This window comes from Ranitomeya imitator, chromosome 1 (genome assembly GCF_032444005.1).
Source record: "Ranitomeya imitator isolate aRanImi1 chromosome 1, aRanImi1.pri, whole genome shotgun sequence".
In the NCBI taxonomy this organism is placed as follows: domain Eukaryota; kingdom Metazoa; phylum Chordata; class Amphibia; order Anura; family Dendrobatidae; genus Ranitomeya; species Ranitomeya imitator.
This window is the reverse complement of record NC_091282.1, coordinates 15170759-15196168: the sequence shown is the minus strand read 5'-3', so window position 1 is coordinate 15196168 and position 25410 is coordinate 15170759. Positions and strand designations below refer to the sequence as shown.

The 25410-nt window shown below is 44.1% G+C and overlaps 2 protein-coding genes across 2 annotated transcripts in view; one reads left to right on the top strand and one right to left on the bottom strand.

Annotated features, from left to right (window-relative positions):
• The window catches only part of LOC138657427 (zinc finger protein 84-like), a 729030-nt gene that overhangs the window by 397142 nt on the left and 306478 nt on the right, over positions 1-25410 (top strand). The gene's annotated exons all lie outside the window — the stretch shown is intronic.
• LOC138657444 (zinc finger protein 271-like) lies at positions 6091-24725 on the bottom strand. The gene is made up of 6 exons (XM_069745237.1): positions 24352-24725; positions 9794-9891; positions 9637-9715; positions 9433-9530; positions 9180-9291; positions 6091-8052 (listed from the first exon to the last, which is right to left on the bottom strand). The coding sequence occupies exons 1-6, from the start codon at positions 24434-24436 to the stop codon at positions 6560-6562; spliced, it is 1965 nt and encodes a 654-aa protein (XP_069601338.1). The 5' UTR covers positions 24437-24725; the 3' UTR covers positions 6091-6559.

The window sequence follows — 25410 nt, the reverse complement described above, 5'->3', positions numbered from 1 at the left end:
AACGTATCACAATACTGTGCTGTAAGTACTATATGGTATAATATGAGTCGTAACTGACTACCAAACTCCACACATTGCAAGTCACTTCTAAAATTAAGTCATAAAGAAAGTGGGAGGTCCACCATTCATCTTACCCGCAAATATGTGCCAGTGCGTGACTCCAGCAGCCCCTTTTTTTTATACCTGCGTATGGGATTTTTACTCCTTGTTCTTTGTAGGATTAATATGTTTGGAGTGTCCTGGTGACGAGTATATTGTCCAAAAAATATATGGGATGATTTCCCGTCACTTTTATAAGTTATGTATCAGTGGTACCTGTTCTTTGAGCTTTGCACTGTGCCTGAAACATGTTTTCTGATTACATGTAGGGTATTGGCCACTCAGGAAAAATGAACCTCAGTTTGTTGTAAAAGTTTTCCTATTAGCCCTTAGAAAAATTAAAAACTTGGGGCTACAACAACATTTTAGTGGTAAAAAATGTAATTACCGTATATACTCGAGTATAAGCCAACCCCCCTAATTTTGCCACAAAAAACTGGGAAAACTTAATGACTCGAGTATAAGCCTAGGGTGGAAAATGCAGCAGCTACCGGTAAATGTCAAAAGTAAAAATAGATATCAATAAAAATAAAATTAATTGAGACATCAGTAGGTTAAGTGTTTTTGAATATCCATATTGAATCAGGAGCCCCATATAATGCTCCATAAAGTTTAATGGGCCCCATTAAATGCACCATATTAAAATATGCCCCATATAATCCTGCATAAAGGGTAATAAGGGCCCCATAAGATGCTCCATAGACACATTTGCCCCATATAATGCTGCACAAGCGTTATGGCCCCATAAGATGCTCCGTACAGTCACTTGCCCCATATAGTGCTGCACAAGCGTTATGGCCCCATAAGATGCTCCGCACAGTCACTTGCCCCATATAGTGCTGCACAAGTGTTATGGCCCCATAAGATGATCCATACAGTCACTTGCCCCTTATAGTGCTGCACAAGTGTTATGGCCCCATAAGATGCTCCGTACAGACACTTGCCCCATATAGTGCTGCACAAGCGTTATGGCCCCATAAGATGCTCCGCACAGTCACTTGCCCCATATAGTGCTGCACAAGTGTTATGGCCCCATAAGATGCTCCATACAGTCACTGCCCCATATAGTGCTGCACAAACGTTATGGCCCCATAAGATGCTCCGTACAGACACTTGCCCCATATAGTGCTGCACAAGTGTTATGGCCCCATAAGATGCTCCGTACAGCCACTTGCCCCTTATAGTGCTGCACAAGTGTTATGGCCCCATAAGATGCTCCATACAGTCACTTGCCCCATATAGTGCTGCACAAGCGTTATGGCCCCATAAGATGCTCCGTACAGTCACTTGCCCCATATAGTGCTGCACAAGCGTTATGGCCCCATAAGATGCTCCGTACAGTCACTGCCCCATATAGTGCTGCACAAGTGTTATGGCCCCATAAGATGCTCCGTACAGCCACTTGCCCCATATAGTGCTGCACAAGTGTTATGGCCCCATAAGATGATCCATACAGCCACTTGCCCCTTATAGTGCTGCACAAGTGTTATGGCCCCATAAGATGCTCCATACAGTCACTTGCCCCATATAGTGCTGCACAAGCATTATGGCCCCATAAGATGCTCCGTACAGTCACTGCCCCATATAATGCTGCACAAGTGTTATGGCCCCATAAGATGCTCCGCACAGCTACTTGCCCCATATAGTGCTGCACAAGTGTTATGGCCCCATAAGATGCTCCGTACAGTCACTTGCCCCATATAGTGCTGCACAAGTGTTATGGCCCCATAAGATGATCCATACAGTCACTTGCCCCTTATAGTGCTGCACAAGTGTTATGGCCCCATAAGATGCTCCGTACAGCCACTTGCCCCTTATAGTGCTGCACAAGTGTTATGGCCCCATAAGATGCTCCGTACAGTCACTTGCCCTATATAGTGCTGCACAAGTGTTATGGCCCCATAAGATGCTCCATACAGTCACTGCCCCATATAGTGCTGCACAAGTGTTATGGCCCCATAAGATGCTCCATACAGTCACTGCCCCATATAGTGCTGCACAAGTGTTATGGCCCCATAAGATGCTCCGTACAGTCACTTGCCCCTTATAGTGCTGCACAAGTGTTATGGCCCCATAAGATGCTCCATACAGTTACTGCCCCTTATAGTGCTGCACAAGTGTTATGGCCCCATAAGATGCTCCGTACAGTCACTGCCCCATATAGTGCTGCACAAGTGTTATGGCCCCATAAGATGCTCCGTACAGTCACTTGCCCCATATAGTGCTGCACAAGTGTTATGGCCCCGTAAGATGCTCCGTACAGTCACTTGCCCCATATAGTGCTGCACAAGAGTTATGGCCTCATAAGATGCTCCGTACAGTCACTGCCCCATATAATGCTGCACAAGTGTTATGGCCCCATAAGATGCTCCGTACAGTCACTTGCCCCATATAGTGCTGCACAAGTGTTATGGCCCCATAAGATGCTCCATACAGACACTTGCCCCATATAATGCTGCACAAGTGTTATGGCCCCATAAGATGCTCCGTACAGCCACTTGCCCCATATAGTGCTGCACAAGTGTTATGGCCCCATAAGATGCTCCATACAGACACTACCCCTTATAGTGCTGCACAAACATTATGGCCCCATAAGATGCTCCATACAGACACTACCCCTTATAGTGCTGCACAAACATTATGGCCCCATACAGATGCTCCATACAGCCACTTGCCCCTTATAGTGCTGCACAATCGTTATGGCCCCGTACAGATGCTCCATACAGACACTGCCCTTTATAGTGCTACATTTTATAGTGTTACACTATATTTAGGATAATATATAGGGAGCAATACAAATATTGATACATCACACTCTGCCATGATCGAGGTGCGACCTTGTCAATAGCTGATTCGAGAGTGGCATTGTAGAAAGCAGCGGCACTGTCTGTGTCGTGGAGTGAGGATATGGATGCCAGTGGTAGGATAGAGTCAGAGAGTGTGTGGGTGTCAAGGTGTGCTTATACTCAACTCCCGTGCTGGCTCCATTCCCGCGGTGTCAGCTCTCGCTCTCCCTGGAGCTCCAGTGCTGTTGTTGTGACACGTGACTCTGGTGCCCAATCAGTGCTGGGGTCACTGTCCTTGCCTCCTGTCAAATTCAACATGAAGAGAAAGTGAGAGACCAGCAGCAGCCCGGCCTTCTTCTTCATGTTCAATTTGTCCGAAGGCAGAAACAGAGACGCTAATGCTGACTGGGCGCCAGGCTCACGTGTCATAATACCGCACAAAAGCCCTGGGTAGAGCGAGTGCTAACACCGCAGGAACATGAGGGGAGTATAGGTTTTATTTTATTGGGGCTGAACATTTAGACTAAGAAGGCGTTGTCCTAATAGTGGACAATCGCTTTCAGTGTTCAGTGTGTCTGGAGGTGAGAACTCTAGAGCTTTATTATGCCAAACTGAGCTGAACTCTATTGTTGTTCCGGGGAGGGGGGTGTGTCATGGGGTCCTTCGTCGATATCACACAATCAACAGAGCTAGAGTATAGTAAACAATTCCAAGACCTTTATCTAGGCAAAAATATGAAAGGTCCATATACGATCCACCATACAAAAGATAAAATAGTCCAGAACTCGAATGCAGTATAGTAACAGGATAAAAGTCCAACAATCCAGCAGAGGACAGCATGGTCCATATACTCTTCCTTCTCTCTGATATGCTGTGTCCACATCATGACTCCACACAGGACTGATCTGTGTCACCTCCCTGATATTTACAAGTCCCTCTCCTCATTCACAGGTTAGGGGGATGGGTCGCAGGGGCTCATTATTTCAACAAACTAGTTCAATATGTCATTAGCATATTAGCAAACAACATTATTCACTGCCCCTGTGGAGAGATAACAGTACAGGACTGTGGGGGCTGATATCAGATGGCAAATAACAGCAATTCATCAATTGGCAAATAACTCATCCTACAAGAGAGCACCATGACAATCAGTAAAATATAAATATACACAAAATGATACCCACAACAAATTATTTCGCTTTAATTATTGTAGTTAATGTTGTTACTTATGACTTTTGTGTTTAAAACTGTTAAACTGTAAAGCGCTGCGGAATATGTTGGCGCTATATAAATAAAGATTATTATTATTATTAATATTATATCCCACCATCACAGGGTGAATACCTGCAACCACATGGACTATGCTATACATTGTGTTTCGTTTTCCTGATATGCCAGAAAGGCCATGTTTCTTTTGATGAACTTTGCACTAGTTTATGCCGTATCTTAAATAAACCAGAATATTCAAATTAGAAATGTTCCTGTGTCTACCTCTGTGAGCAGCCGAGTGAGCAAGTCTACCAGAAGAGAGTGATTTTCAGGAACACTCTGTTAGGGCTAGTGAAACGCACCGAGTAAATATAGATGTTTTATTGTAATTGATGCGTTCGCAGACCGGGGTCCACCGTGCAGGAGAACCTGCTGCTAGCAAACGGCGGCACTATATGGCGGTATGAACTAGCTCTGTTATTTCACAGAGTAGCCGTGAAAGCAAAGCACTGCGCCCTGTTAGACTTCACAGAGGCACAGGCTTACTACCCAAATGAGAGCAGTCAGTGGTCATGCATGCACACAAAACTCACCGGAGGTGCCAGCATTCTAGGGGCTTATTTCAGCCAGGTCCCTGAATACATACAAACACAATCTCCTCGCCGGAGGTGCCAGCATTCTAGGGGCTTATTTCAGCCGGGTCCCGGAACACAATCTTACATGACCACACAGGCGCAAAGCACATAACTTAGAAAGATACTAGCGCATGGCCGTGCGGCCATGCGAGCCTTAAATAGTTGCAGCATGTACAGGACCTTCCTAGAAGGACCAATAAGAAGCTGCTACAGAGCCTGAGCACCTACAGGACCTTCCTGGAGGACCAATGGATTTAGCTGCAGTATCTGAACATGTGACCCTCGATCTCCACTGAGAGATCTTACTCTGGGCATGCTCAGAACAAGAAAAGCAGGACTTAGTCCTAGAAGCATCTACTCGCCGCTGCCCAGCACTGACTTCAATGGGAGAAGCAGGAAAAGCAGCGGTAACTCTTTATACAGAGTCAGATCTAGCGAGATGCTGGGACCGACGTCTCTGCTGAGCAGGCTCAACTGCGGCAGGAGAAGAAAGGGAGACCGCAGCGGAGATGGCCCGAGAATCCCCCTGTGCAGAGGCGGGAACTCGACCCCTAATATACTATAACCCTCAGAAGAGCCCTACTTTGAAGATTTGTCTAGAAAGGTTTGTGTGCGCTATGTAGACAGAACCCCCCCTGCCAAAGTGAAACAATTGTACAAACTACATCCATCAATAAATGCATGTAGCAGTAAAAGGAGATTATATTAGCACATGTGAAAGCAATGCGGGGTACATCAGTGTATAAGGTAGTGGAATACCATGGAAAATAGGAAAACATAACATTCTTTGAACGTGTAATGAACTGACGTCGTTTTTAAAGGGTTGTTTCTCTCAGCTCAATTCTGCATTGAGAAGTGAACAGTATTGCACCATTCAACAGCACTCAGCACAGCAGGACTACAAATCACAGCAATCACATAGAGGAGCACACATTACTCTGCATGTCGCTCCTGACCAGAATGCTTCAAGAGAATAACATTCAGCTGCGTTTGGTCCGTCTGAACTGACACAATCACAAAGGGATGGCACCACCGCCATGTCATAGTTCCCATTCTAGATCTTTGATATTGCCCTAGACAGCACTGATTGATCATCACTGTAGGGGGCACTGTCAATGGCTTTTATAGTAACAACATTGCAATTAGCTGCTCAGAATTAACTGGTCAATTGTAGCGATCATCGATGGAGGAGAACAGTGTTCTCCTCCCAAACTACCAGAAGATTAGTAAAGACAGTCTGTGGTCAGGTCACTTTATTGTATAGGTATGTGCATTTCCAGAAGACCTTCCCAACCATGTTGTATTAGTACATCATATGTCGAGAAGGATTCAAAAACTAGAAGCACACTTTTATATCTGTTTCTTTCAATTAATTTTTGCAGTTAGTTTTTTTTTTAATACGGTTTAATGAATATTGACATAGAAACATACAAAGTCTATACAGTTTTCACACTATCACAACTTCTGATTCTCCCGAGTGTTCGTGAAATTCTGAACGCAGTAATAAGAAGCAGGGGTCATGGTGACAATTCAGCTTCACTGAAGAGAAATAAGGTTTTTCTGATCCCACCTCTATTCACAATACTTTTCTATGTGGTTCTCGATCACATGACCATAGGTGAACTAAATTTTGTTGAATGTCAGAATCAGGCTATATCAATACACCGTTATTGGCTGCTAATTGTTTGTGAATAACCTGATGTTACAAAATATTTTTTTACACTTTTATAGCATTTCCTATATTCCAAACAATGTGGTCTCATGTATGTGAACACTTTCAGATGTATTAAAATGTTATTTTCTTGTAATAGATTTTCCAAATATAGAAAATCAAAATGGTTTCACTCCAGTGTGACTTTTCTGATGCTTAACAAGATCCGATTTGTATGCAAAACACTTTTCACATTCTGAACATGAATATGGCTTCTCTCCCGTGTGACTTCTCTTGTGTGTAAGAAGATTTGATTTATTCATAAAGCATTTTCCACATAGTGAACATGGAAACGGTTTCTCTCCTGTGTGACTTCGTTGATGATCCCGAAGTTTGGTTTTTGTAATAAAACATTTCCCACACTGGGAACATAAAAATGGCTTTTCTCCGGTGTGAATTTTCTGATGTTTTGCAAGATCAGATGAATGTGTAAAGCATTTCCCACATTCTGAACATGAGAACGGCTTCTCACCTGTGTGAATTCTCTGATGCTTTACAAGGTCTGATGGATGTGTAAAACATTTCCCACATTCTGAACATGAAAACGGCTTCTCTCCTGTGTGAATTCTCTGATGTTTAACTAAATCTGATTTACCTGTAAAGAATTTTCCACAGTCTGAACATATATACAGATTCTCTCCTGTATGAATTCTCTGATGTTTAACACAATCTGATTGATAAGTAAAGCATTTTCCACATTCGGAACAAGAATACGGTTTCTCCCCTGTATGACTTCTTTCATGTCTAACAAGACCTGATTTTTCTGTAAAACACTTACCACAATGTGAACATGAAAATGGCTTCTCCCCTGTGTGACTTTTTTCGTGTCTAATGAGACCTGATTTTTCTGTAAAACACTTACCACATAGTGAACATGAAAATGGCTTCTCCCCCGTGTGACTTCTTTCATGTCTAACAAGACTTGATTTATCCGTGAATGACTTCCCACATAGTGAACATGAAAATGGCTTCTCTCCAGTGTGACTTTGCTGATGTCTAATAAAATCTATTTTCCAGGTATAAGACTTCCCACATTCTGAACATGAAAATGGCTTCTCACCTGTATGAGTTTTCTGATGTTTAGCAAAATGTGATTTACGTAGAAAACATTTCCCACATTCTGAACATGAATATGATTTCTCTTTTGCATGATTTCTCTGATGTTTAACAAGACCTGATTTATCTATAAATGACTTGTCACATAGAGAACATGAAAATGGCTTCTCTCCTTTGTGAATCCTTTCATGCACAACAAGAATTGATTTACCTATAAAACTTTTCCCACATTGCAAACAGGAGTATGGTTTCTCCCCTGTGTGAATTCTTCTATGTGTATGAAGACTTGATCTTCTTGTAAAGTATTTTCCACACTGACCACATTGAAACTTGTTGCCCACTTTCTGATCTGGACTTGTGGCAACAATCTGAGATTGGTGAGGAGAAGATTCCTCATGATTAGTGGGTTTATGTGTTACATCTGTACTGTAGAGTGCTAGATTTACATCAGGGGTAATTAGATTTTCTTCTGAAGAGTGCTGCTTCATGTAGTCATCTTCTAGCTTATAATTTAGCAAGAAAATGACGTTTCCCTCAGAATTCCCAATGAGATTTTCTGTTAAAATTAAAAGGAGATTTTGTAAGTGTCTTTAACCAAAGTAGATATAACATTGCTATAAAGCTGGACAAACAATGGTAGTTTTTGATGCAGTCAGAGTTACAATTTTTGACCTGGCATGAAGGAGAAGTACACATCATGCTTTTTTAATACAATCCTAACTTTTAAACTACTCAAAAAAACCTGCATGTGTGATTTTATCCCTATAAAACCTTGTTTAGCATCTTACAATGTATCAATGACAAAGGTTAAGATTCTGATCTACATCCAGCAACACCTTCATTCCATAAATCTATAAACAATAAAACTCAAGGAATTCAGAAGTGTTTCACGAGACAGACTCAAAGATGTTGAACTTATTGTCATTTTATTTTTCTCTACAATAAAAACAATTGCACAAGTCGACATTATTCATGCATGTTTTTAGATTTCATTTCTTTGTTGTTTCTTTGTAACGTGCCAAAATTTAGTTGGGACGATTTTTTAAAAAAATATTCTCCTTTTAAAAAGGCACAGCGCTATTATTTTTCTATTTGCTTAAATGAAGATTTATTATTTTGCTTTTATCATTTTGGGAGGAAAAGGAAGAGAATATGCAAAAAAAATGTAATGCTACCAATGTTTTTAACACTTTCTTTTCTTTAACGGTTTACAGTATTGTTAGGTTTTGGGACTATAGTTTTTTTTAAATGCTTTTATTTTCAGGATTAATATAAGTAAATAATCCACTTTCCATATTTTTCTTTATATTTTATTTTCTTTATATATTTATAATTTCACAATTTTTTCTGTCCTACTAGAGGATTTAAATGGAAGCCATCATCAGAAAATGATCTATTGTTTAAATACTGTTTTTTGTGTTAAATGTATTTTTAAAATATTTTTAGCAATTGTTTTTTTCCGTATCATAATTCTGTAGTGAAAGAAAAAGAAGAAATCTTGCATTTTTCACACTGACCACTGGGGCTTTTAAGACTGTAACTTCCTGTTGCTTCAGCAAACACTACACGTACATTAGCCACAATGGTCGGATCCTAACCCCGTCTTTTGTATATCTAATGATAGCGTTATTGTGAAAGGAGTGACACTGTGACATCACCTAAATAATAGGTCATTTTACATACCTGTGGAAACAACGACTGGAACTTCCTCTCTCTCGACAGTCAGACATGATTGATCTCCCATACTCCTCTCTTCTTCTTCATCCTCCACTTTAATATTTGTCAGGACTTCCCCCTGATATATCAGATGTAACATTCAGTACAATACAGGAGACAGGTAGGAAAAAAATTAAATAAATCGAAGAGATCAAGATAAGAAATCAACAAACTTCCCCCTGCTTTATACAGATCCGGTACAGGGCTCAGCGCCGTCTACCTGATGATCCTCCGGGATGCTGTGATTCTCCTCCGGACAGTCCTGGGGATACAGAGGACGGGGACATCTCTCTGGTGGATTTTTTTCCATGAGTTCATCTGTATGAGACACACAGTGATGGAATAGATTGTGTCATGTGGTGATGAGATGATGGGAGTAGTAGTAGATGACCACAGCTCAGACATGACAGTCTGCCCTCCTCACCCTGCTGATTGGCCCATAAATCCATTGTTTCTTCTTCTTCATCGATAACCTCAACCTTAATATCAATCAGATCTTCACCCTAAAATGAAAAATGTAAGATGAGCTCAGGTCCCATCACTTCATGGTCAGATGTTGTGGAGGCTTCAGTGTCATCTACCTGATGATCCTCCGGGATGTTGTGTTTCTCCTCCGGACAGTCCTGGGGATACAGAGGACGGGGACATCTCTCTGGTGGATTCCTCCTCCTGGATCCATCTGTGGAGACACACAGTGATGGAATAGATGACCTTCCATATATCTATATACCCGACACAGTGATCGAATACTTGACCTGCCGTGTATATATCAGACACATTAACTCCTTGTTTCTATGATAGGGTTATGAGTTATTCCCTTCTTCTAAGAAGGTGCTGTTATCGCAAAAAAAAAAAAAATATATATATATACACAGAACGATGCAAAAACGTCAGGTGTTTAAAAAAAATGCAGAGTAAGAAGCTTTCAAAGAGAATTGATCAATTAGTTTTAGCAATTAATAAAATGCAAAGTGAACAAAGAAAAGAGAAATGTAAATCCGACCAATATTTGTTGACCGCCCGTCGCCTTCATTACTTCTCGGTCACTTGTACGGTTGGAGATTTTGTAGGATTACAGTCAAGTGTACAAGTAACCAATTATACCAGACAGATGATTATGATCATCATTTTCATATGAGGGTTGAATCCCAGTCATTTACTGAAACGGACACAGCTGTGTGGGAGGCTTAATGCTGAGTGAAAAGGTGAGGATGTGGAAGACAGTTTCATGACATACCTCATGACGAAACTGAGCACAGAAAGAAGATGCAAAGTAGTTATACAACATCAGCAAGGTCTCTCCCAGTAAAAGAATTCACAGCAGAGTTTCAAAATGTGTTTCTCAACATAGTTTGAAGAAACATCAAAAAATATAAAACGGCAAGAACCGTAGACGTAGTACGATACGATACGATAGACTTTATTGATAGTCAGCCAAGGGAACTTAGTGCAGCAGATGAAAGATACATAATGAAGATGACCAGCAGTGCCGTCAGCTCAGAACTGGCAGCAACCAGTGGATCAAGCTACTACTGTTTGGAAAAGTCTGCCCAGAATTGGTCTTCATGGAAAAATTGTGACCAAAAAGCAAATCCTTCCACACTGAGGCAAGGCCAAGCTAAACTATGCAAAAGAACATAGGAGTCAGTGAGGCGGGAAGGGGATGGGGGGGTTTGGGGATGGGCAAGGCAGAAAAATAACAGAAGATCTCTGGAATGAGGGGTAAAATGTGAAATATTCAGATGTAACAAAGTCTGGAGAGCAGCACTATAATAATGATATAAGAATGAGGGTCTGCAGGAACAGTGACGCACAGTGGAGGGCCCGGCTTGGCTACGGCTCCATTTCAGCACATGGAGTTGTGGATTTGGTCAGGATTAGTGGTGTCCTCAACGCTGAGAAATCCAAGAGATACTTATCCATCATGTGATCCCATCAGAGAGGCGTCTGATCGGCTCCAAATTTATTCTCATCAAAAATAACAGGCAGAAGTCCTGAGACTGCTAACACAGCCTCCGCGAATGCACTCAGGCAAACATTCATGGTGGACTACCAGACATAGCGGCGTTCAGCGTGAGGTAAGACAGTAGAAAACTGTGAGGAAAAAGCATGAAAAGCTAAATAACAGCATCACTCACCACTGCTACGTAAGAAAAGCAGCACTTCGTCATGGTCGTCACATGAGGAGTCAAAGAGGTAGGTAAGCTACAGCGGTTCCAAGTAAACTACTAAAAGCCTGAAGAAGAGCAGTTCACGTGAAACAGCTGTCGCTTACTTACCTCTTTATGTCTCCTCTCCTGATGTGATGACCACAATACAATGCGGCCAAATTTATTCTGCAGCCGGGCAATGACCCCCAACATCCAGCCAATGTCATTAAGAATGAAGAGTCCTATCTGTGATCCCGTCTGTCTGGGATCACATGAAGAGACAGAAGGATCCGCACAAGCCTCGTACACAGAAGATCTGGAGTCAAGATGTTTGGAGGAACCTTGATGCCATGTTCACCAGATACAGAGGCGACTAGGGAGTTCACCGAAAACTGATTATGGAGGCAGTGGCAGTCACCAGAAAATGATGATGGAGGCAACAGACAGTCACCATGTACAGATGATGGAGGTGAAAGGCAGCCAACAGATACTGATGATGGATGCGATGGGCAGTGATCACATAGCAATCATGGAGGCGACGAGCGGTCATTGGATACTGATGACGGAGGCAACAGGAGGTCACCAGATATCGATGATAGAGGTGACGGGCGGTCTTCAGATACTGATGATGGAGGTGACGGGCAGTCTCCAGATACTGATGATGAAGGTATCGGGCAGTCTCCAGATACTGATGATGAAGGTATCGGGCAGTCTCCAGATACTGATGATGGAGGTGACGGGCCGTCACCAGATACTGATGATGGACGTGACGGGCCGTCACCAGATACTGATGATGGAGGTGACGAGCGGTCATTGGATACTAATGACGGAGGCAACAGGCGGTCACCAGATATCGATGATAGAGGTGACGGGTGGTCTTCAGATACTGATGATGGAGGTGACAGTGGTCACCAGATATCGATGATAGAGGTGACGGGTGGTCTTCAGATACTGATGATGGAGGTGACGGGCGGTGACCAGATACTGATGATGGAGGAGACAGGCGGTCACCAGATACTGATGATGGAGGCGACGGGCGGTCACCAGATACTGATGTGTTGTGAATTCTGTGGTCATGCTCCCTCCTGTGGTCATGAGTGGTACTTCGGCTGGTTCTGTCTATGAGCTTCCTCTGGTGGATGTGAGTGGGGCTGCGGCTTCTGAGTTTCCTTCCTCAGGTGACGAGGATAAGTCGTTAGGTGCTGCTCTATTTAACTCCACCTAGTTCTTTGTTCCTGGCCTCCAGTCAATGTTCCAGTATTGGTCTTGCTTTCTCCTGGATCGTTCTTGTGGCCTGTCTGCCCTGCATAAGCTAAGTTCTGCTTGTGTTATTTTTGTTTGCTATTTTTTCTGTCCAGCTTGCTATATTGGTTTGTCTTGCTTGTTGGAAGCTCTGGGACGCAGAGGAAGCACCTCCGTACCGTTAGTCGGTGCTGAGGGTCTTTTTGCGCCCTCTGCGTGGTTGTTTGTAGGTTTTTGTGCTGACCGCAAAGCTATCTTTCCTGTCCTCGGTCTATTTAGTAAGTCGGGCCTCACTTTGCTAAAATCTATTTCATCTCTGTGTTTGTGTTTTCATCTTTGCTCACAGTCATTATATGTGGGGGGCTGCCTTTTCCTTTGGGGATTTTCTCTGAGGCAAGGTAGGCTTATTTTTCTATCTTCAGGGCTAGCTAATTTCTCAGGCTGTGCCCGCGGCGCCTAGGTCTGGTCAGGAGCGCTCCACGGCTACCTCTAGTGTGGTGTGATAGGATTAGGGATTGCGGTCAGCAGAGTTCCCACGTCTCAGAGCTCGTTCTATGTGATTAGCAACTATCAGGTCATTTTCTGTGCTCGTAACCACCAGGTCCATTGTGGTTCTGAATCACCTGTTCATAACAGTACTGGAGGCCCAAAGTACTAATGCTTCTCAATAGAGAGAAAAGAGAAGTTCTGAGACCATTTTTTTTTCTTTGCACTGTGTTCTGTCTTTCTTTTCCCCTTTACATCAGGGTGGTTCAGAACACAGGTGTAGACATGGACATTCAAGGTCTGTCCTCTTTGATGGATAATCTCGCTATAAGTGTACAGAACATTCAAGATTTAGTGGTTCAGAATCCTATGTTAGAACCTAAAATTCCTATTCCTGAGTTATTTTCTGGAGATAGAGCTAAGTTTCTGAATTTCAAAAATAATTGTAAACTATTTCTGTCTTTGAAACCCCGCTCCTCTGGTGACCCAGTTCAACAAGTAAAGATCATTATTTCTTTATTACGTGGCGACCCTCAAGACTGGGCATTTTCCCTTGCGCCAGGAGATCCTGCATTATGTGATATTGATGCGTTTTTTCTGGCGCTCGGGTTGCTTTATGATGAACCTAATTCAGTGGATCAGGCAGAGAAAATCTTGCTGGCTCTGTGTCAGGGTCAGGATGAGGTAGAGTTATATTGTCAGAAATTTAGGAAGTGGTCTGTGCTCACTCAATGGAATGAATGTGCTCTGGCAGCAATTTTCAGAAAGGGTCTCTCTGAAGCCCTTAAGGATGTCATGGTGGGATTTCCTATGCCTGCTGGTCTGAATGAGTCTATGTCTTTGGCTATTCAGATTGATCGACGCTTGCGTGAGCGTAAAACTGTGCACCATTTGGCGGTATTACCTGAGCATAAACCTGAGCCTATGCAATGTAATAGGACTTTGACCAGAGCTGAACGGCAAGAACACAGATGACGGAATGGGCTGTGTTTTTACTGTGGTGATTCCACTCATGCTATCTCTGATTGTCCTAAGCACATTCAGCGTTTCGCTAGGTCTGCCACCATTGGTACGGTATAGTCGAAATTTCTTTTGTCTGTTACTTTGATCTGCTCTTTGTCATCCTTTTCTGTCATGGCATTTGTGGATTCAGGCGCTGCCCTGAATTTGATGGACTTGGAGTTTGCTAGGCGCTGTGGGTTTTTCTTGGAGCCCTTGCAGCATCCTATTCCATTGAGAGGAATTGATGCCACGCCTTTGGCCAAGAATAAGCCTCAGTATTGGACCCAACTGACCATGTGCATGGCTCCTGCGCATCAGGAGGATATTCGCTTTTTGGTGTTGCAGAATCTGCATGATGTGGTCGTGTTGGGGTTGTCATGGCTACAAGTCCATAACCCAGTATTGGATTGGAAATCAATGTCTGTGTCAAGCTGGGGTTGTCAGGGGGTACATGGTAATGTTCCATTTCTGTCTATTTCTTCATCCACCCCTTCTGAGGTCCCAGAGTTCTTGTCAGATTACCGGGATGTATTTGATGAGCCCAAGTCCAGTGCCCTACCTCCGCATAGGGATTGCGATTGTGCTATCGATTTGATTCCTGGTAGTAAGTTTCCTAAAGGTCGACTGTTTAATTTGTCTGTACCTGAGCACGCCGCTATGCGGAGTTACGTAAAGGAATCCTTGGAGAAGGGTCATATTCGCCCCTCGTCGTCGCCATTGGGGGCAGGGTTCTTTTTTGTGGCCAAGAAGGATGGTTCGTTGAGACCTTGTATTGATTACAGCCTTCTAAATAAAATCACGGTCAAATTTCAGTACCCCTTGCCACTGCTGTCTGATTTGTTTGCTCGGATTAAGGGGGCTAGTTGGTTCACCAAGATAGATCTTCGTGGTGCGTATAATCTTGTGCGTATTAAACAGGGCGATGAATGGAAAACAGCATTTAATACGCCCGAGGGCCATTTTGAGTACCTGGTTATGCCATTCGGGCTTTCTAATGCTCCATCAGTGTTTCAGTCCTTTATGCATGACATCTTCCGAGAGTACCTGGATAAATTCCTGATTGTCTACTTGGATGATATTTTGGTCTTCTCGGATGATTGGGAGTCTCACGTGAAGCAGGTCAGAATGGTGTTTCAGGTCCTGCGTGCGAATTCTTTGTTTGTGAAGGGGTCAAAGTGTCTCTTTGGTGTTCAGAAGGTTTCATTTTTGTGTTTCATTTTTTCCCCTTCTACTATCGAGATGGACCCTGTTAAAGTTCAGGCCATTTATGATTGGACTCAGCCGACATCTCTGAAGAGTCTGCAAAAGTTCCTGGGCTTTGCTAATTTTTATCGTCGCTTCATCAATAATTTTTCTAGTATTGCTAAACCGTTGACTGATTTAACCAAGAAGGGTGCTGATGTGGTCAATTGGTCTTCTACTGCTGTGGAAGCTTTTCAAGAGTTGAAGCGTCGTTTTTCTTCTGCCCCTGTGTTGTGCCAACCAGATGTTTCGCTCCCGTTCCAGGTCGAGGTTGATGCTTCTGAGATTGGAGCAGGGGCTGTTTTGTCGCAAAGAAGTTCTGATGGCTCGGTGATGAAACCATGCGCCTTCTTTTCCAGGAAGTTTTCGCCTGCTGAGCGTAATTATGATGTTGGCAATCGAGAGTTGCTGGCCATGAAGTGGGCATTCGAGGAGTGGCGTCATTGGCTTGAAGGAGCTAAGCATCGTGTGGTGGTCTTGACTGATCACAAGAACTTGACTTATCTCGTCTTGACTTATCTTATCAGGTGACGAGGCGCAGCTCCGGTATGACGTGGCTGTGCCTGCGCCCCTCTGCCTTCAGGCATGTCTGGCGGTCATGACGTTGGTGGAGTCCGACGTAGGTATGTGGGGATGCTGCTATAAGGGGTCATATGATTGGGTAAATCTTAGGTGCTATATGTCAGGCTGGACGGGATTGGCCACATTAAGCCTGTAACATCGACTAGCCCCACACAGGAAGGTCTACGCCAGATAAGGAATTGATCACTATGGCAACGAGTATACATGGTGAGATCGAGGAAAGCTGAATTGTAAATAAGCACTTGGTTTTAGTGTTTTTTGTACTTTTTCACCGGTATTTAAATGCGGAGGATTGTTTGATGTTTGTTTATACATTATAATACCTGATGTTTATTTTGTTTATGTTTATATAATGTTGATTTATATTGTGAGATGGGTGGGACTTATTAGTGATTGGCTCCCTGCGTGGTGTCCACACTATTTAAGACCACCTGTCAGCCATATTTGTATGCTTGAAAAAGACCAGCATATGGTCGAAACGTCGCTTGTGCTTAATGGCTGAATAAAGGATTTATTTTGATTTATACACCCGGTGGAGCGCTGTCCCTTTGTGCAGACTGTGACGTGTTACCCAGGTGGGTTCCCTGGATATTGAACGAGGACCCGAATAAGGGAGTGCTGTCGGTCATCTACATTTGATTTATGCTGGATTGAACCCGGACGGACTTGCACCTCAACCATGATGATGGAAGGTAATACGTTTTCAGAGATGGGTGACTCTGATATGGCCAGAACTTTTTCTTATACTGATGATGATGCAACACGGATATTATCTGGTTCAACTGTGGACACCACGTTTTTAAATAAACCAACTACTGATATGTTGAAAAAGAGGTGGGAAAATGAAAAGAGGAAACTAATTTCACTTGAACTCCATGCCATAACGTTAACGGAGTACTATAGAGTGAAAAGAATCCCACGGGGGTTACGCCCACATCTTAGGCCAACCCTTTTCCCCGAGAATACGCAATTCTGTGCAAAGTTTGAGGCCATCTCTAATAAATTTGCATTTGATATGATGCTATTGAACATCGAATTCCTAAACAAAGAAATGGAGATGACTAGAAAGAATATCATCGAATGGGAAGACCAGCTTACCAAACAAATGACAACACAAGATTGGAGTCTCCTTAAAACTAAAATGGAGGAAAACCTGATTAAATTCAGGTCTGATATAGAAACCACCAAGAGGACGAAGTGGTTTAGGGATATGGAGGACTATAAAGGTGGTCAGGTATTTGCCTGGCAAGTGAGATCCAACCCATTTCCTAAGAATAATAAAGGAGTGAGTATGCCATCGAGACGAAAGAGGAGGCAACAAACACGAAAATACTCTAACTTTGGATTTACTACAGCTGAATCCGATTCTACGGATGATTCCACTGCAGGGGGCAGTAGAGGAGCACATTTTTTGGAACCGGCCAGGATGGACAAAACTACTCCAGGAAACGGAGGCGGAGAGGGGGTCGGAAACACAGAAAACAAGGGACATTCCAGGGAACAGAAATCAGGGAGGACAATGGCGATGAGAACAAGGAACATGAAGAATCCTTGACAGATGGTCATGACTTAGTGGTAAATATTTCTTCGATTGTTTTATCTGAGACTGAACTTAAAGTTATATCTAAAGGACTATCGTTTTGTCCATCCAGTCATCCGGACTGGTTTGGAATCGAGATTGATTTGCAGGCTTTTTTTAGAAGGCTGAGATTGTCATCATATTTCTCGGATAAAACTGAGAATTTGAATGATGGTGGATCTACACAAGGTTTTTCACTTAGAGAATTGGGCCTTTATAACAAGAGCTCTTTCCAGCCTCCTGCAAAGAATCATTTTGTAGAGTCCTATATAGAACTAGTACAAAAAGAAATCTACCATTTGAAAAGTACGTATAAACCTGCTGCATATCATAATATGACTACATCTGAGAGGAAGGCTGTTAATGATCTAGCCAATAATACTGCAATAACTATCAAAAGAGCCGATAAAGGCGGAGCAGTGGTTATAATGGATAGCCTTAAATATAAGGCGGAGATATGTAGGCAGCTGGGGGACCATCTTGTGTATGAGAGATTGACCTGCAATCCCACCCTGCGATTTCAGAAAGAATTACAGCTTGTGATCAGTGACTCCCTAGCCACGGGATTGATTGATCACAAGCTGGCAGAGTTCTTAACTGTTGAAGCACCAGTTATACCAGTGCTATATGTGTTACCAAAAATCCATAAAGATCTGGAGAACCCCCCCGGTAGACCTATAGTCTCCGGGAGGGGTTCACTATTCAGTAAAACAGCTGTGTTCCTGGATAAAGTGTTACGTCCCTTTGCAGTGTCAGCACGATCATTTGTAAGGGATACAGGTGATTTCCTTGAAAAAATTGAGAGTTTGACAGTATCTGAATCATCTATCTTAGCTTCGTTCGATGTGACATCGCTTTACACGTCAATCGAACATGACAAAGGATTAGAGGCTGTTCAGTGTGCGTTATCGGGCTCTGACGTGGCCCCAGAGTGTGCACAGCTTGTCCTCACACTGTTGGACCTCATCCTGAGGAGGAATTACTTCCTCTTTGGTGATGAGTTTTTCCTTCAGTTAAGAGGTACCGCCATGGGGTCCAATGTGGCCCCCACGTATGCCAACATCTACATGGCGGTATTTGAGGACAGGTTTGTGTACCCTTCTATCCTTTGGCGCCACGTCAGAGCCTGGTGGCGTTACATTGATGATATTTTTGTTGTTTGGGAAGGGAGTCTGATCGATCTGGAGGAGTTTCATGCTAGCCTCAATGAAATATATCCAGAACTGCAATTTACTTTGTCACACTCGGTATCACAGATTCAGTTTTTGGATACTTTAGTCTATAAAAATGGAGATAGATTAAAAATGGACATATTTATTAAGGACACGGACAAAAATAGTTTATTGTCATTCAACAGTAACCATCCTAGAAGGATGGTGGATTCGCTCCCATGGAGCCAATTATTAAGGGTACGAAGAATTGTATCTGATGAAAATTTAGTTGATCAACGTTTGGAGGACATGTGTTTGAAATTTGTGGCTAGGGGCTATCCAAGAAAAAATGTGGAGGCATTTAAGATTAAAGCTCGTAGCTCAACAAGGGAAAGTGTCCGTAAGAAAATCTCCTCCAAAAACGTGTGTGATCGCATTCCGTTTTTTTCCACTTACAACTCTGTAAGTAATCGTATTGGTGGTGTAATAAAAAAGCACTGGGCCCTCCTACAACGTGGCCTGCCACAGGTGTCAGGTTTTAAACTGCCCCCTATGATGTCATACAGAAGGGGAAAGAATCTAGGGGATAGACTAATTAGATCCGATTTCGGTACCTCCAGGAATGTGATCCAGAAAACATTGAGTACACCGAGACATGGGAATTTCCCATGCCTCGGATGCGCTTGTTGCAACAATATGCTGAAGGGGGACTTTTTTTGTCATCCCCATACTGGGAAGAAATTCTTCTTAAAGGAGAGGTATACATGTATGTCTAGCTATGTCATCTACATGATTACCTGCCCTTGTGGACTCGCCTATATTGGCGAAACAACAATGGAGGTGAAAGCCCGCATCACCAAACATAAAAGTACAATCAGAACGGGACTCACTGAGTTGCCAGTACCAAAACACTTTGTTGATAGGAAGCATTCAGTGAATCAGTTAAGATTCAGGGTCATAGATCATGTTCCTGTTTTGAGAAGGGGTGGGGATAGGTTACAAATGCTTAAAACAAAAGAGATAAAATGGATCTATATTTTAGGTTCATTACAACCAGGGGGACTCAATATTGATTTCAATCTTCAAGGATGTGTTTATTGAATCTTCGTCCCCCTTTGTGGTATATATATATAAAAATAAAAATATATTTTTTCCCCCTTCTATGTTGTATATGTTGCTCGTCATGTTTTTAACATTGTCGGTATTTTTTATGTTTTTATTGGATCAGACACACATGTGACAGTCGGTGGATGGATATGGATGAAGATACTGCGATATATTAAAATTGGATAATTTACGTGGATTAAGAATAATAAACAAAGATGATGCTTCTCCAAGTTCCCGACTGCCACAGTGTTGCTGTTATATGTTTTATATTGTATGTTCACTACAGTGGTGGTAGATATATTATATTTATGTTTTTCCTTGATCTGTATTCATGATTTGACCTGTGCTGTTAAAGTTTAATGAAGTACACTATGCATTAGTGATTTTTGAGAGGATTATTTAGTATCTTCTAGTAGATGAGCTCCATTATAAAGTATGCACTTTCTTAGTCTCTAACCTGCTAGACAGTGCCGGGATAGGAGTATTGTGAGCACGGGTGTGCATTGCGTCTGAGCGGCTCTTATGTGCTCCGGTCATGGCGCACTGCGCCTGTGCCGATGCTCCTTGTCCTGGACTGACTCGGGGGCGTGGCCTAGGGATGACGCGGTAATGTTTACCAGCGTTCCCCTGGTGACCTGCTCGGTTTGGAGATGTATGGAGGTGCGGCATCAGTCTTGGTCATTTCCGGGCGCGGCCTCTGTCGGGTCAGGTGACGAGGCGCAGCTCCGGTATGACGTGGCTGTGCCTGCGCCCCTCTGCCTTCAGGCATGTCTGGCGGTCATGACGTTGGTGGAGTCCGACGTAGGTATGTGGGGATGCTGCTATAAGGGGTCATATGATTGGGTAAATCTTAGGTGCTATATGTCAGGCTGGACGGGATTGGCCACATTAAGCCTGTAACATCGACTAGCCCCACACAGGAAGGTCTACGCCAGATAAGGAATTGATCACTATGGCAACGAGTATACATGGTGAGATCGAGGAAAGCTGAATTGTAAATAAGCACTTGGTTTTAGTGTTTTTTGTACTTTTTCACCGGTATTTAAATGCGGAGGATTGTTTGATAATGTTTGTTTATACATTATAATACCTGATGTTTATTTTGTTTATGTTTATATAATGTTGATTTATATTGTGAGATGGGTGGGACTTATTAGTGATTGGCTCCCTGCGTGGTGTCCACACTATTTAAGACCACCTGTCAGCCATATTTGTATGCTTGAAAAAGACCAGCATATGGTCGAAACGTCGCTTGTGCTTAATGGCTGAATAAAGGATTTATTTTGATTTATACACCCGGTGGAGCGCTGTCCCTTTGTGCAGACTGTGACGTGTTACCCAGGTGGGTTCCCTGGATATGGAATGAGCGCCCGAATAAGGGAGTGCTGTCGGTCATCTACATTTGATTTATGCTTGACTTATCTCGAGTCTGCCAAACGGTTGAATCCTAGACAGGCTCGTTGGTCGCTGTTTTTCTCCCGTTTTGACTTTGTGGTTTCGTACCTTCCGGGCTCTAAAAATGTGAAGGCGGATGCCCTGTCTAGGAGTTTTGTGCCCGACTCTCCGGGTTTGTCAGAGCCGGCGGGTATTCTCAAAGAGGGGGTAATTTTGTCTGCCATCTCCCCTGATTTGCGGCGGGTGCTGCAAAAATTTCAGGCTAATAGACCTGACCGTTGCCCAGCGGAGAAACTGTTTGTCCCTGATAGATGGACGAGTAGAGTTATCTCTGAGGTTCATTGTTCGGTGTTAGCTGGTCATCCTGGAATCTTTGGTACCAGAGATTTGGTGGCTAGATCCTTTTGGTGGCCGTCTCTGTCGCGGGATGTGCGTTCTTTTGTGCAGTCCTGTGGGATTTGTGCTCGGGCTAAGCCCTGCTGTTCTCGTGCCAGTGGGTTGCTTTTGCCCTTGCCAGTCCCGAAGAGGCCCTGGACACATATCTCTATGGATTTTATTTCGGATCTCCCCGTCTCTCAAAAAATGTCGGTCATTTGGGTAGTTTGTGATCGCTTCTCTAAGATGGTCCATTTGGTACCCTTGTCTAAATTGCCTTCCTCCTCTGATTTGGTGCCATTGTTCTTCCAGCATGTGGTTCGTTTACATGGCATTCCGGAGAACATCGTTTCTGACAGAGGTTCCCAGTTTGTTTCGGGGTTTTGGCGAGCTTTTTGTGCTAGGATGGGCATTGATTTGTCTTTTTCCTCGGCTTTCCATCCTCAGACAAATGGCCAGACTGAACGAACCAATCAGACCCTGGAAACATATCTGAGATGTTTTGTTTCTGCTGATCAGGATGATTGGGTGTCCTTTTTGCCTTTGGCTGAGTTCACCCTTAATAATCGGGCCAGCTCGGCTACTTTGGTTTCGCCGTTTTTCTGCAATTCTGGTTTCCATCCTCGTTTCTCGTCAGGGCAGGTTGAGTCTTCTGACTGTCCTGGTGTGGATACTGTGGTGGATAGGTTGCAGCAGATTTGGACTTATGTAGTGGACAATTTGACATTGTCTCAGGAGAAGGCTCAACGTTTCGCTAACCGTAAGCGCTGTGTGGGTCCCCGACTTCGTGTTGGGGATTTGGTTTGGTTGTCATCTCGTTATATTCCTATGAAAGTTTCCTCTCCTAAGTTTAAGCCTCGTTTCATTGGTCCGTATAGGATTTCTGAGGTTCTTAATCCTGTGTCTTTTCGTTTGACCCTTCCAGCTTCTTTTTCCATCCATAACGTATTCCATAGGTCATTGTTGCGGAGATACGTGGCACCTGTGGTTCCATCCGTTGATCCTCCTGCCCCGGTTTTGGTTGAGGGGGAGTTGGAGTATATAGTGGAGAAGATTTTGGATTCTCGTATTTCGAGACGGAAACTCCAGTACCTGGTTAAGTGGAAGGGTTATGGTCAGGAAGATAATTCCTGGGTCTTTGCCTCTGATGTTCATGCTGCCGATCTGGTTCGTGCCTTTCATTTGGCTCATCCTGGTCGGCCTGGGGGCTCTGGTGAGGGTTCGGTGACCCCTCCTCAAGGGGGGGTACTGTTGTGAATTCTGTGGTCATGCTCCCTCCTGTGGTCATGAGTGGTACTTCGGCTGGTTCTGTCTATGAGCTTCCTCTGGTGGATGTGAGTGGGGCTGCGGCTTCTGAGTTTCCTTCCTCAGGTGACGAGGTTAAGTCGTTAGGTGCTGCTCTATTTAACTCCACCTAGTTCTTTGTTCCTGGCCTCCAGTCAATGTTCCAGTATTGGTCTTGCTTTCTCCTGGATCGTTCTTGTGGCCTGTCTGCCCTGCATAAGCTAAGTTCTGCATGTGTTATTTTTGTTTGTTATTTTTTCTGTCCAGCTTGCTGTATTGGTTTGTCTTGCTTGTTGGAAGCTCTGGGACGCAGAGGAAGCACCTCCGTACCGTTAGTCGGTGCTGAGGGTCTTTTTGCGCCCTCTGCGTGGTTGTTTGTAGGTTTTTGTGCTGACTGCAAAGCTATCTTTCCTGTCCTCGGTCTATTTAGTAAGTCGGGCCTCACTTTGCTAAAATCTATTTCATCTCTGTGTTTGTGTTTTCATCTTTGCTCACAGTCATTATATGTGGGGGGCTGCCTTTTCCTTTGGGGAATTTCTCTGAGGCAAGGTAGGCTTATTTTTCTATCTTCAGGGCTAGCTAGTTTCTCAGGCTGTGCCCGCGGCGCCTAGGTCTGGTCAGGAGCGCTCCACGGCTACCTCTAGTGTGGTGTGATAGGATTAGGGATTGCGGTCAGCAGAGTTCCCACGTCTCAGAGCTCGTTCTATGTGATTAGCAACTATCATGTCATTTTCTGTGCTCGCAACCACCAGGTCCATTGTGGTTCTGAATCACCTGTTCATAACACTGATGATGGAGGTGACGGGCGGTCACCAGATACTGATGATGGAGGTGACGAGCGGTGACCAGATACTGATGATGTAGGAGACGGGCGGTCACCAGATACTGATGATGGAGGAGACGGGCGGTCACCAGATACTGATGATGGAGGTGACGGGCGGTCACCAGATACTGATGATGGAGGTGACGGGCGGTCACCAGATACTGATGATGGAGGTGACGGGCGGTCACCAGATACTGATGATGGAGGTGACGGGCGGTCACCAGATACTGATGATGGAGGCGACGGGCGGTCACCAGATACCGATGATGGAGGTGAAGGGCGGTCACCAGATACTGATTGGATTTACATTTCTCTTTTGTTCACTCACTTTGCACTTTGTTCCTTGAATGTAAGTCTTTTCCAGCAGAACAGCTTCATCACAAACACAGATGTCTAGAATCACCAGACCGCATACTACTGATAATGCCGCCCGATCCTAGAGAACAGATTTCCACATGATCGTGGTGCTGCGCAGAGTCCCACATGGAAAATCTCTCTCACAAATTTCTGTGACTGCTCCACTCATACCAGACCGACAAATGCTAAAGGGACCGTCATACAGCGAATGGAAACATTTCACATAAATGGCAAAATTAGGGCTATGATTTAATATCAAAGACACATTTTAAGTGTTTCTACATAACATGAAACTGCACATCGGCCTCTGTGCCCACAGTAATGGGAAACAACATACTACTAATGTATAAGTCACATGTCTCACCTCGTGGTGTCAGAGGCCGGAGCTCCTCCATCATCACATCCTGGTACCGATCCTGGTGTCCTTCTAGATACTCCCACTCCTCCATGGAGAGATAGACAGCGACGTCCTGACACCTTATAGGAACCTGACAACAGCCACACCGTCATCACCCAGAATCCTCCAGTGCTGTATAATGTCCCAGCAGTCAGCTCTCCGCTCATCACCCAGAATCCTCCAGTGCTGTATAATATCCCAGCAGTCACCTCTCCGCTCATCACCCAGAATCCTCCAGTCCTGTATAATCTCCCAGCAGTCACCTCTCCGCTCATCACCCAGAATCCTCCAGTCCTGTACAATATCCCAGCAGTCACCTCTCCGCTCATCACCCAGAATCCTCCAGTGCTGTATAATCTCCCAGCAGTCACCTCTCCGCTCATCACCCAGAATCCTCCAGTGCTGTATAATGTCCCAGCAGTCACCTCTCCGCTCATCACCCAGAATCCTCCAGTCCTGTATAATGTCCCAGCAGTCACCTCTCCGCTCATCACCCAGAATCCTCCAGTGCTGTATAATCTCCCAGCAGTCACCTCTCCGCTCATCACCCAGAATCCTCCAGTGCTGTATAATCTCCCAGCAGTCACCTCTCCGCTCATCACCCAGAATCCTCCAGTCCTGTATAATGTCCCAGCAGTCACCTCTCCGCTCATCACCCAGAATCCTCCAGTGCTGTATAATGTCCCAGCAGTCACCTCTCCGCTCATCACCCAGAATCCTCCAGTGCTGTATAATCTCCCAGCAGTCACCTCTCCGCTCATCACCCAGAATCCTCCAGTCCTGTATAATGTCCCAGCAGTCACCTCTCCGCTCATCACCCAGAATCCTCCAGTGCTGTATAATGTCCCAGCAGTCACCTCTCCGCTCATCACCCAGAATCCTCCAGTCCTGTATAATGTCCCAGCAGTCACCTCTCCGCTCATCACCCAGAATCCTCCAGTCCTGTATAATGTCCCAGCAGTCACCTCTCCGCTCATCACCTAGAAAACTCCAGTCCTGTACAATGTCCCAGCAGTCACCTCTCCG